This window comes from Temnothorax curvispinosus, unplaced genomic scaffold (genome assembly GCF_003070985.1).
Source record: "Temnothorax curvispinosus isolate PA1 unplaced genomic scaffold, ASM307098v1 QBEX01000892.1, whole genome shotgun sequence".
In the NCBI taxonomy this organism is placed as follows: domain Eukaryota; kingdom Metazoa; phylum Arthropoda; class Insecta; order Hymenoptera; family Formicidae; genus Temnothorax; species Temnothorax curvispinosus.
In genome coordinates, this window is record NW_020210672.1 from 15568 (window position 1) to 28566 (window position 12999).

Sequence of the window (12999 nt, forward strand, 5' to 3'; positions counted from 1 at the left end):
GTTGCCGGACATGGGTTACTTAACAAAAATTGTTCAATTTACCAAGATCTAACACCCTTTTAAATTTGTCGCAAATGTCCGGAAACACTCTGTATATATAATCATTGATACTAAATGAAATATATAAGAATAGTATTTAATGTTTAATTAAAATTGCGCAATAAAATATCATGTTTGGAAGCAAAGTAGAATAAATATATATATATTTTTTTGTTTTTATTTACAGTAGAGTGGAAACAAAATCTATGATTTCAATGCACCAAAGATACCTGATGTACTATAATATCTTGATTTGAATAATTTTTACCTTCTATTATCTTTCATAACAGTTTTTTATAAATATCTAAACTGCATTTTCAAAAAATTTGTATTTTCTAAATATGAATATGTTGCTTCTTGATTAATTACGCTCTCACCATGCTGTTACCGAATTCACACTTGCTTCATCATCGTGTAGAATATATAACAGTAAAGTAAGATACCGAAGATTTAACCAGCTGTAATTAAGAACGTTTCTTTTCATAACAATTATTTCTAAAATGGTATTTTTGAGATATTCTATATCATCTTACCGTGGCAAAACATTCTATAGATGCACTAAATAATCCACCAACATTCAAAGTAAACTCCTTGGTTACTCTTTGTAATAGAAATAGTATCATTCTTTGTATATGTAACGGGGCTCTATACCACTGAACGTTATACCTATAAATTTGTACATAGATAACGAATTGCTAATTGATTTAAAAAATTTATTACTTTTAGCATGTACTCTAATTTTGTTCTACAACTATATTCTAAATCTGATATTCATTCTTAATCCGTTGTGGTCACATGAGGTCCCCAGGCTTTTTTTTTTAAATATACTATTTTGAGAGTAAAACGCAAGAAGTTTTTTTGCTTTATTTCAAAAAATTTTGATAAATATTTTTGTAAAAAAAGTCAAATTTCTCGAAAAAAAAAATTTTTTCTCGCGTTTTTTCAACATAAAAAAATTTTTTAAATTATTGGATTATAAAGAGGAAGTCATAAACTAAATTCCAGTTCAAGGTTTGAGTCGATACATCAAAAAGAACGCAAATGGCAACTGTTGTGGGGTCCATTGGACCCCGTGTGACCACTACGTTATTTTTAGGAGGTGTGACCACAACGGGTTAAAGAGCAAACGTTTATATCTATCTCATGAAATGTTTCTTACGCAGTAAAAAGGACATCATTATTGTGATCTATTATATCCTGCCCAATATAGTTGGCTATAAACATATATATAATACTGACAGATACACATAGCAGCGGGAAAAAAAATTCCTCGACATTATTTTCAGATGAAGCAATCTGAAAAATCTAATATACAAATTTTATGGAAATTGTCGATCTTTTTTATATATACTTCTTAATACTATCTATTAATACTATTAATCTATAAATAATACGCAGTGTAAACTTCGTTTTTTTTTATAAAGCTATTTTCTTAAAACTAAGGATAAAAATATATTATATAGAATTGGAAAATTGCTTTGCAGTGCTTTGATTAATGAGAAATAGCACAAGAGGGGTATAAAATATAATACAAAGACTGTCTAAAGAATATGTAGATTAGCGATATTATTTAAAAAATATCAGAAAACTTATGTTATTGTTATATCTTCAACACTGAATTTTATAATACAATATGCATCTTCTCTACTCGTGATTTTTATTTTAATGATATGTAGTATATGTACAGTTAGGTATCTAAAGTTTTGGATTCGTCACTTCTAATTTATTTATATAATAATTGTTATTGAAGGTTTATAACTCTGGCATCAGTTTGTCGATTCTTGCTATACGTACTGAATAGTACATATTAATATATATAATTACCGAACGTACATCATAACACAAAATAGAAAACATACTTGAAATAGATTCAGAGTTAAGCAAGCCACGCCACACACTATTAAACAAAACATCATTATCTCGAATGTAGACAGCAAGTGTTTGGACAATCTTCAAAAACAAAAATATATTACTAAACATATTAAATGTATATATTTATGGACGTGAATACAAACTTCATAGCTTGTCGGTGAATGTCGACAGCACAAATTATGCCCTCAGTCATTAAGATTTTATTTTTCAGCGTAATATTTTGTCGAATGTTGATATTTATTGCATGCTTGATACGATAGCTGTAAATGTTTGTGTCATAATTATACAGCAACACACTGAATGACAGTTTTTCAGCTAAAACCACACTTTTACACAATTATTTTTTAACACATTATGTTGTTTAATAATAACAAATTTTGGTTACAATTCAAATTATTATAATCGTTCCTACGTCTATTTTCGTACCAAGCAATTCTAAACATTCCACAGATACACTGCATCAATGTAATGAGCATTGTTCCTATTGCTAATATCGAAGCCCACCCGACGCAAATTACTGCACTGAAGTGCAGCAGAATCAAATAGAAATACTTTTCCTGATCGATAAAATATTCCATCATAATTGGCAGATGACGTAATTGAGATACGTTTTTCGGTAAAACGACAAGAGTATTCAACCAATATTGGCTGGTAATAATGACAAATGCGGTGCTAACAGCAAATACTAAAAAATATCAAAAAAAACATTTTTGTCGTTAAAATTTCTACCGTATATGCTTATCAAGATCTATAGTGTTTAATACGCGCACATACATATATAAAATTTATATTGTTATATATAAAATTATATATAAAATTTTATATTATTTTGTTAACTCATTTATAATTGATTTCTATTTAGAACTACTTTATTATTTCTATCAATTTGTACATACAATTGCAATTCACATAATGCAATTTGTACAATATGTCACTAATGTGTTACTAATTATTGTAAACGCATGTATACGGCAAATACTTTAGTAGATTTGTGTAATATAAAAGTATGGAAAAATATATCATAATTTGTCGAAATCGACTTTGAAGTATTCATATCTTATCGTTAAATAATCATTTTAAGCATAGATCTAGAAGTATATTGTTTTACTTGTAAGTATAATTGTATAACGTCTTGCACTGCAACTATATTCTTCTATGATAGCAACTTCGTTTTTATCTTTTAATTGACTACATATATGTTGAAATTGCATCAGTAAATCTTTTACCTGTTATTCCAATAATTTTATATATTGTCTCTGTATATAACTATATATGATAATAGTTTCTAATATATAATAATAATTCAATCGACATCACAAATGATTATACTGCGGAACACATACTCTTATAAACTTACAGCTTTGATGTTAATACAGAATGAGTTGTATTTTATTAAGGAAACAATAAATAAAGATGCGGAAGATAGAACCCTGACGAGATTTGACGTACATTTTGATGTTATTAGCGTTGTTAACTACCGGTAATAATTTTATTTATAATTATGAACTATTTCATAGTGAAGCGGTAACTTCATATAATATTATTAGTTATACTCTATTCTTACCTGAAATATAACACCCGCTGTCAGAATAGTAGAGAAGCAAATAAACTGCAATCGTGTCAATTTAGATTGTTGATAGGGCCACAAGCCGATCACGAGCAATAGAATTCTATTGAAGCTAAAATACTGAATTTCTAAAGGAATCATTTCTTTGCAACGTCCGGCATGCGACTGATTACGAAAAAGTCGACGAGTACGATTATCCCTCCTTCTTTTCTATTGATCGACTAAATATTATCTCTTATATGTAAATTTTAGCGTGAATGCCATAAGTTGCATAATGTAGGGCTATAAAAATTGCCATCGTAGGATCAGAAATTTATTCATATTTTAACAGCGTTTTTTGCAATAAGAATTACGATAATTATGATTAAGGTATCGATCTGCCATCATGGAAACTTGAACAGATATCTTCTTTTAATAAAAAAAAAAAAAAAGATGGTTATGAGAGAACAAAAGTCACGCAAGCGCATATCCTCTTTTTCACTGCAATAACTTCATTCCCGTATGTACTCTCGCAAGATACGTTTTGTCTTTGAATCGAATATCCTCCAACCTTGACTTCTTCAGTACCGATCTTAATTAATACAATTCATGTCATTTTTAAACATAGTGATTAGATCAATGATAATATCTTTATATGCTATAAAATATTATTATAATTATAGATATTTTTAATTGATAAACAGCGTACGATTGACACACACACGCACAGTTGAGCAGGTATTAAATATCATGTTACCTATCAAATAATATTATTTTATACCAGACATGTTCTCCCTTTTAATTATCTTTAATTTTTTTTATATCTAAAATATTTGAACCTTGTTATTTATATGGACATTAAAATATATTATTAAAATATATACATATATTTAAAAAATATATTTAAAATATATATTTAAAATATATTAGTATTAAAATATGACAATAATTTATTACTTATCAAGGTAATGTCCAATTCGTGCACTGAGAAAAAAATGTTCTGGATTTTAGTAAACATTAGTTTGCATACAACTGTGACTCCATTTATTAAAATAAAGAAAATTTTTTTTTTATTAGTATATTTTTTTCCTAGTGAATACACATATACTAATAAAAAGGTAAATTTTCTTTATTTTAGTAAATAAAGTCACAGTTGTATGCAAACTAATATTTATTAAAATCCAGAAGATTTTTTCTCAGTGTGCTAATAACATCATATACGGGAAAAGTCTATCGAATATATTTGAACTGATATCTATATCTAATATATATATAATTCAATGTTCCGACTGACTCATCAATGCCCAGCCCAAATCCTTAAACCTAGAAACATGAAATTCGAGGAATATATTCCTTCCATGACATAAGCACCCACTAAGAAGGGATTTTTAGAAATTCGAGCCCTAACAGGGTGAAAAAGGGTAAAAAGGGTGAAAACGTGTTTTCACGGATTTCTCAATATCTTTTAGGCCCGATGAAATATCAACTTGGTTTTTGCTTACAAAGGTTACTCATACAAGGGCTTAAAAACATAATTCAAGATTTTGCCCTAATCAATCCCTAAAGGGGCAAATCTAAATTTGGAGGTAAATTATAAAATCCTTCGCATACCGTAGCGAAGCACGGGTGTATCAAGCTAGTTGCATATAAAATAACTTAGACCGCATGTATGTCGAAAAAACGTCATAAAGATATCTTTAAGATGTCTTTTAGACACGTATGTCTGAAAGATGTCTTTACGACGTCTTTTAGACATGTGTACTGTCTGGGAATTAAATTTCTTTGTCCATACTTGATGTGCATACAATACGTACAATATATAATCCTAATGCATTTGCAAATAATTGACGTCTTATGCGTTAAAATATTTAAATATTAAACGTTCTCGATTTTCTTTAGTAGCGAAACTTCGCACAAGCTAAATTACATAGTCAAAAATAAAATTTTGAGTAAATATTTAAATTATTAATCCCACCTCCAATGTTTTTGATCTTAACATATATTGTTAGTTATATAATCTTGAGCAATGTTCAAAAGATTTTTGCCGGCAGTCATTGTTTATTAAAAAGTTATTAATAAAAAAGTTACAATTAGAGTAGGATTGGGTTAGATTAGATTTTTTGAAGATGGAAGTACACTGTAAGCACCAGACGGTGGGATAAACCTTATTTCGCGTGGAAAGTTGGAAACCCATGTGGGACCATACAATGATGAACTTCATTTCGCATCCGAATCAAGGTCTCGATATGTTTTTCAATATTATGGCTTACTTCTATAAACTGACACGTAAATAATATTTGTAGAAATTACTTAATAAATTTAGCTGCTGCAACTTTTTTTGTTAGTAACTTTTTAATAAATAATGATCGCCGACTAAAGCCTCTTGTGAGTTTTTGTTTTATGTTCTGGATCACATATATGAAGACATCGAGGATAACACCAGTAATCTGCATATTTACCGAATTTTCTGTTTCCTAAATATAAAATGCTAATTTATCTTCTTCAAAAATACAGTTTTTTCATGTGCTTACTTGATTTATATTTGTCTCGTCACTGTGTAGATAATATAACAGTAAAGTAAGATACCGATGCTTTCACCAACTGCAATCAAAAACATTATTATTGTTACACTTGTTTTTAATATACTATCTAATTATTGTTCACTTGTTTTTAATATACTATCTAATATAGTCTTAAAAAAACACTACTATTCACTAACTGACTATTCACTGATTCAGATTTAGAGCGTACATGATTCTTACCATGGCAAAGCACTCTAAAGATGCAGTAAACAATCCACCGACATTCATAGTAAAAATTTTAGCGCCTTTTAACAATAAAAAGAGTATGATTCTCTGGATGTGTAAAGGAGTTACGTACCATTCTACTCTGTATCTATTATAAAAATTATAAGGACGAGAATAGAACATTTAAGAGAAAAGTAGAAAGATTTACGAATATTGTTCATCATTTTACATTAATAATTACAATACTTGTTAAGTATTAACTTCTTTACTTTTTTTACTTGTTTACTTTAGATAGCAAACTGTAAAATGAATCTTCTTGTAATTATACATATATCGTGAGAAAGCTCCTTACACAGTATCAAAAACGTAATTATTGTAATCCGTCATATTTTGTCCAAGAGAATTCGATATAAAGAGATATAGAATATTAGTAGCTGCAAACATCATAGGCCATAAAGCTTTTTTAGTAGCTTGCTCGGATAACACAATCTGAAAGATCTGAAATACAAATATCACGACTGCAATCAATTTTTTGCACCATAATTGATCTTAATATCGATTTATATAAAATTGCTACGCAAGTTTGATTAATAAGAAATATCAATAAAATTTTCTCATGTAGCATAAATTTCTCAAGTTAATGTTATGAAATGTCTAATACCTGTTCAGGAAATAAAATAAATATAAGAATAAAATCTCTGAAACTTACATGGGCAAAGTTGAAACATAATGAAATTACAAATATCTGTGCTAAACAGAAGAACATTATCTCAAATTTGCATATAAAGTATTTGGATAATCTTTAAAAATAAGAATTTGTTGTTACTACGTATATTACATGTATATACTATTATATATACTTATGGATACTAACCTTATGACTTGTCGATGAAGATCTATAGCGCTAATTAAATCTTCAGATTTTAAAATTTTGTTTTTTAATGTAATATTTTGCTGAATGATTTTCACTGCGCGTTCAATACGATAACTGTAAATAATATGGTTTTTAATAACGTATTTCTTTGTTTGCGCAACGTAAATTCTACACATGTTTTCAACACAGTTTTGTCTGCAACTTAAATTTTCCTGGCATTTTACGTTTATTTTATACCTGGATATTTGAAACATTCCACAGAAAAATTTAAAAAATGCAATAAACATTGTTCCTGTTGCTATCATCGCAGTTAAGCCTATACATACTGCTGTGTTTGTATGTAGTAGAATTAAAAAGAAATATTTTTCCTGATCAACAAAATATTCCGTTACAAATTGCATGCAATGTGATCGAGTTACATTCGTTGATAGAACATCATCAGACAAAGTCCAAAATTGAATAAAATAAAGAAATGCGCAGATACCAGCTACTAAAAAATATTAGAAAATAATTTAATATTTGAATTTCTATTGTATAACGTAGAACTTTCAAATTATTTTACATATAGCATGCCTACATAAGTTACAAAATATTAATATTTTTTAACTTTCATCAATATTTATTGCGCAATTGATATAGCTATTCATAATTTTATTGAATGTAGACATAGAGACACGTTTCTTACTATGCATATATGTATAATTATCACATAAATACATCAAAAGTATGTACGTATACAAAAAATAAATTCAAATGGTTATACTACAGTATATCCAAAGATATATATAAAGAATTTATGGTAATCCATCATAGTCGATTTCTTTGACTAAAATTTTGATAAATTATATGTATTATCTTACCTATAAGTGCAACCGTATAACATTTCGAGATGTAGCCATATTTTTCTATAATAGCGATTTCGTTTTTATCTTTTAATTCGTTACATACGTGCTGAAGTTGTATCAACAATTCTTTTACCTGTTATTTCAGTAACTTATATGCCACCTTTGTATATATAAAACACTTTTTTTTCTTGGAAATATTTTTTAACATAAAAGTTTTACAGTTACCACTAATGAACTTACAGTTTCAATATTAACACGAAATGCGAGATATATTATTATAAAAGCAGTTAAAAAAGATGTAGGAGAGAGAACTGCGACGACGAGATCTGAAGTATATTTTAATGCTGTTATAAATGTTGTCAACTGTAATTATATTTGTTTATAAATTACATAAACATATATAATTATAAATAATTATACTAGATAATATAAATTGATATAAATTATTATTTGTTAGTGAAGGATTGTTATGTGTTAATTCATCGTACAATAATGTTATTGTGTGTTACGTTGCTTCTTACCTGAAATATAATACACGTCATCAAAATAGTAAAGAAAAGATTAAATTGAAATCGAGTGAGTCTGGATTGTTGATATGGCCACAAGCCAATAGCGAGTAGTAAGATTCTATTGAGACCTATTAAAAATTGAGTCTCTATACGGATCATCACTTAGCTGAGTCCAGGACACGAATGATTGTCGAAGCAATCGACGAGAGTACGCTCCCCTCCTTTGCCTATTGTGATCGATCAGACATTCTATGAATTTCCTTCTTCTGGCATAAATTTTAGCGCATTATGTAATTTCGTTTAACGTAGGAACGATACATAATACCGTGAGATCATAACACTCGCAATTTGACAAATTTCTTAATGAGAGATATACCTTTGTACTATATCGATTTTACGCGAAGAGAAATTTAACAGTCATTTTTCTCTCATAAAAAGTGAACCACTTGTGAAAAAAATTCTAAAATAAGAATAGCATAGTCGCATTTTTGTCATTTGTATAAGTAGCGCGATTTTACATCCGACATCAACTTCAGCGTTATATCTTCTTTTAATAAAAAGAAAAAAAAGTTTAGAGAGGACAAAAGTCACACAAGCGCATATCCCCTTTTTCGCCGCAATAACTTCATTCTCGTATGCGCTCTGGCAAGATACGTTTCGTCTTTGAATTGAATATCTTCCAATTTTGGCTTCTTCAGTATCGATCTTAATTAATACAATTCCTGTCATTTTTAAACACGGTGATTAGATCAATAATAATATCTTTATATGTCACACATAAAATATTATTATAATTATAAATATTTTTAATTGATAAACAGCGTATGATTGACACACGCACACAATTGAGTAGATATTAGATATATTATTATCAAAGTGTCGTAATAATATTATTTTATATCACACGTGCATGGAAAGTGGCCCATTACGCACGCGACGCGCACTTGCAACATAAAATAGGGTATGCAACACGTGCGTAAAGTTGAAAATTCCCGGGTGCGGTGACCGCACTCGCCTTCGGCTCGTGCGTCAACTCCGCACCCGTGAATTTTCATCTTCCAGCACTTGTTGCACAAATAACTATTATACTAGATATATTTTCTTTTCTTTTATCTTTAACTTTTTTAATATATATTTACTTAATACTAAAATATTTGAACTTTATTATTTACATAAACATATTAAAACATATTAGTAATAACTAATTACTTATCAAGGCAATGTCCTATTCGTGTTAATAACATTCTATATACCTACAGGAAAAATCTGTTTAATATATTTGAACTAATTTTACACATAAAATAACTAAATCACTTATTAATATTTGATGTACGTACAATATCTAATCCTAATGCGTTTGCGGAAATTTGACGTCTCTAATGTGTTAGATTATTCAAATATTAAATATTTTCAATTTTCGTCAATTAGCAAAACTTCAAGCTAAATTATATAATCAAAAACAGAATTTTCTATTTTTTTTTAATATAAAAAAAAATGCTGTTTTATCTTTTTTAAATATTTCTGTCTCATGGGTTTACTTAATTTATTTTTATCTTGTCACTGTGTAGATAGTACAACAGTAAAGTAAGATACCGATGCTTTCACCAACTGCGATCAAAAACATTATTATTGCTATATTTATTTTTAATATACTATCTATACTAAAAAAAAGCACTAATACATAATTTGTATCTTACCATGGCAAAGCACTCTAAAGATGGAGTAAAAAATCCGATATTCAAAGTATAATTTTTGGCGCCTTTTAGCAACAAGAAGAGTATGATTCTCTGGATGTGTAAAGGAGTTACGTACCATTCTACTCTGTATCTATGAAAATATATGATTATAAGGACGAGAATTGATAATTTGAGAGAAAAGCAGGAAGGTTTACGAACAATTTTCATTATTTTAATTATTATAATATTTATAACGTTTAGTACTTATTTACTTTTAATACAGAAATTTGTAAAATGGACTTTCTTGTAATTATATTTCGAGAAAAGGCTCCTTACACAGTATCAAATACGCAATTATTGTAATCTGTCAAATTTTGCCCAAGATAATTTGATATAAACAAATATAAGATATTAATAGATGCACATAGTATAGGCAGTATAATTTTCGTAGCAGCTTGTTTGGTACACACAATCTGAAAAATCTGAAATACAAATCTTACGACTGCAATCAATTTTTTGTATTTTAATTATCCTTTAACTGTCATTTTACGATACGCGAGTTTTAATAAAAGTCAATAATTTTTCAAGTATATATGTAATAAAATATCTAATGCCTGTTTAAAAATAAATATAAGAATAAAATCCGAAACTTACTCGAACAAAGTTGAAACACAATGCAATTACAAACACATATGCTAAACAGAAGAACATTATCACAAATTTGGACACGAACTGTTTAGATAATCTTCAAAAATAAGAATTTGTTACTGCATATATAACACGTATATATCATTATATGGATACTAACTGTATGGCTTGCCGATGAATATCTACAGCGCTAATTAAGTCCTCAGATCTTAAAGTTTTGTTTTTCAACGTAATATTTTGCAGAATGTTGATTTTCACTGCGCGTTCAATACGATAACTGTAAATAAGGTGATTTTTTAATAAGGTATTTTATTGTTTTCGCGTACTCTTTCATATTTGTTCAGTTTTATTCACAACTTAAATTTTTGTCACCATTTCAGATTTGTTTTATACCTGGAGATTTTAAACATTCCACAAATAAATTTAAAGTATGCAATAAACATTGTTCCGGTTGCTATCATCGCAGTTAAGCCTATACATACTGCTGTGTTTGTATGTAGCAGAATTAAAAAGAAATATTTTTCCTGATCTACAAAATATTCCGTTACGAGTTGCATGCGACGTGGTCGAGTTACGTTCGTCGATGGAACATCATCAGACAAAGTCAAAAGTTGAATTATAATACTAACTGTGCATATACCAGTTACTAAAAAATATTAGAAAACAATTGATATTCAAATTTCTGTTATGTAATGTAAAACTTTCAAATTATTTCATATACAATATAGTATATCTACGAGGGGTAGTCTAAAAATAAGTTTCGCGTATGTATAGTTCTGAAGCCGGTAGGCTTGTGAAGTAAAATATACCAGGTGCTGATACTGGCATCCTTCTTCTTGCAGTATGTAATAATGTTAAACCTTGATTGTGCAAGCATGCTTTTCGCGAGCGTAGTAGTAATCCGAAGTGACCGAGTGCCTTAATTGAATAAAATTAATCGAATGACCAAACGCCTTGATCACCCCCCTACAGTAAAAGTCGCGATCTTGCACCCAGCGACTTTCACTTCTTCCGAGTTTTGAAGAAGGTTTTGGGAGGGCAGCGTTTCACCAACAACAAAGATTTGAAACAAGCGATTCGAAACTTCATTCGTATACTTTTACGAAAGAGAGTTTTTCAACCTTGTGAAGCGATATAATAAGTGTATTTTAATGTCGCTTATGTTGAAAAGTAATATAAAAATGTATCTCCTACAATTAATAATGTATTAGGTACAGAATACAAATTTTTGTTGAATACAGACTCGCGAAACTTATTTTCGGACTACCCTACACATTACAAAATATTAATATTTTTTAGTTAAACTATCATATTCAGTATTTATTGCGCAATCGATAGCTATTCGTAATTTTATTAGAAACACGTTTGCTACTATACATATATAATCATTACATAAATACATCAAAAGTATATGCCACAAATAAATTTAAATGGTATATTATATATGCAAAGATTGTATAAAGAACTTATGGTAGGTACTAGTTTAAAAGTGGAATCTGTCAAATTCGATTTTTTTTTTAAATAAAATCTTGATAACTTATGTGTTAATTAGGAAAACATAATTATATGTAAAAATATAAAAATATTATCTTACCCGTAAGTGCAACCGTATAACATTTCGCAATATAGCCATATTTTTCTATAATAACGATTTCGTTTTTATCTCTTAATTCGTTACATACGTGCTGAAGTTGTATCAACAACTTCTTTACCTGTAATTTCAGTAACTTTATATGCTATCTTTGTATACTTTTACTTTTGTATACATATATCAATATATTGAGAATTATTTTTTTAATAATAAAAATTTAACAGACATCCCAAACTATGAACTTACAACTTTGATATTAACACGAAATGAGTAATATATTATTATACAAATAATAAAAAAAGATACGGAAGACAGAACCATGGCGATGAGATCTGAAGTATATTTTAATGTTGTTATAAATGTTGTCAACTGTAATTATATTTATTTATAAATTACATAAATATATATAATTATAAATAATTATACTATAGATAATATAGAGTGATATAAATTATTATTTGTTAGTGAAGGATTGTTATGTATTAATTCATCGTACAATAATGTGTGTTATTGTGTGTTATATTGCTTCTTACTTGAAATATAATACTCGTCATCAAAATAGTAAAGAGAAGATTAAATTGAAATCGAGTGAGTCTGGATTGTTGATATGGCCACAAGCCAATAGCGAGCAGTAAGATTCTATTGAGACCTA

The 12999-nt window shown here is 28.3% G+C and overlaps 3 protein-coding genes across 4 annotated transcripts; all 3 read right to left on the reverse strand.

Annotated features, from left to right (window-relative positions):
• Window positions 1-255: 255 nt before the first annotated feature.
• Window positions 256-4060, reverse strand: LOC112458892. 2 transcript variants are annotated; one of them, XM_025022713.1, is made up of 9 exons: window positions 3476-4060; window positions 3269-3385; window positions 3020-3137; window positions 2338-2596; window positions 2055-2171; window positions 1899-1989; window positions 1199-1344; window positions 573-705; window positions 256-497 (listed from the first exon to the last, which is right to left on the reverse strand). In XM_025022713.1, exons 1-9 carry the CDS (start codon window positions 3617-3619, stop codon window positions 447-449), a joined length of 1176 nt encoding a protein of 391 aa, XP_024878481.1. In that variant the 5' UTR covers window positions 3620-4060; the 3' UTR covers window positions 256-446. The 2 variants fall into 2 exon arrangements, 1 of the variants encoding a protein (XP_024878481.1); XR_003041256.1 differs by lacking the exon at window positions 3020-3137 and having other exon boundaries at window positions 2055-2596.
• Window positions 4061-4664: 604 nt separating this feature from the next.
• LOC112458884 lies at window positions 4665-8613 on the reverse strand. Its single transcript, XM_025022701.1, has 10 exons — window positions 8445-8613; window positions 8164-8286; window positions 7939-8056; window positions 7316-7568; window positions 7079-7192; window positions 6914-7004; window positions 6557-6702; window positions 6220-6352; window positions 5989-6058; window positions 4665-4780 (listed from the first exon to the last, which is right to left on the reverse strand). Exons 1-9 carry the CDS (start codon window positions 8589-8591, stop codon window positions 6008-6010), a joined length of 1176 nt encoding a protein of 391 aa, XP_024878469.1. The 5' UTR covers window positions 8592-8613; the 3' UTR covers window positions 4665-4780; window positions 5989-6007.
• A 1338-nt stretch (window positions 8614-9951) lies between these two features.
• Window positions 9952-12999, reverse strand: LOC112458916 (odorant receptor 22c-like). The gene is made up of 9 exons (XM_025022750.1): window positions 12881-12999; window positions 12594-12679; window positions 12351-12468; window positions 11150-11402; window positions 10917-11033; window positions 10763-10853; window positions 10445-10590; window positions 10130-10259; window positions 9952-10040 (listed from the first exon to the last, which is right to left on the reverse strand). Exons 2-9 carry the CDS (start codon window positions 12666-12668, stop codon window positions 9990-9992), a joined length of 981 nt encoding a protein of 326 aa, XP_024878518.1. The 5' UTR covers window positions 12669-12679; window positions 12881-12999; the 3' UTR covers window positions 9952-9989.

What these genes read in the sequence shown, in the direction of transcription:
- LOC112458884 (XM_025022701.1), bottom strand. Translation starts at nt 8,591, where the DNA reads ATGATCCGTATAGAGACTCAATTTTTAATAGGTCTCAATAGAATCTTA. An exon ending in TTATACGGTTGCACTTATAG is followed by an intron (nt 7,569 to 7,938) that starts GTAAGATAATAC and finishes AATATTTTTTAG; the next exon opens with TAGCTGGTATCTGCGCATTT. An exon ending in CTTCATCGACAAGTCATAAG is followed by an intron (nt 7,005 to 7,078) that starts GTTAGTATCCAT and finishes TTATTTTTAAAG; the next exon opens with ATTATCCAAATACTTTATAT.
- LOC112458892 (XM_025022713.1), bottom strand. Translation starts at nt 3,619, where the DNA reads ATGATTCCTTTAGAAATTCAGTATTTTAGCTTCAATAGAATTCTATTG. An exon ending in TTATACAATTATACTTACAA is followed by an intron (nt 2,597 to 3,019) that starts GTAAAACAATAT and finishes GATATTTTTTAG; the next exon opens with TATTTGCTGTTAGCACCGCA. An exon ending in CTATAGAATGTTTTGCCACG is followed by an intron (nt 498 to 572) that starts GTAAGATGATAT and finishes TCTTAATTACAG; the next exon opens with CTGGTTAAATCTTCGGTATC.
- LOC112458916 (XM_025022750.1), bottom strand. Translation starts at nt 12,668, where the DNA reads ATGGTTCTGTCTTCCGTATCTTTTTTTATTATTTGTATAATAATATAT. An exon ending in ATTCATCGGCAAGCCATACA is followed by an intron (nt 10,854 to 10,916) that starts GTTAGTATCCAT and finishes TTATTTTTGAAG; the next exon opens with ATTATCTAAACAGTTCGTGT. An exon ending in AATTGCGTATTTGATACTGT is followed by an intron (nt 10,260 to 10,444) that starts GTAAGGAGCCTT and finishes ATATTTTCATAG; the next exon opens with ATACAGAGTAGAATGGTACG.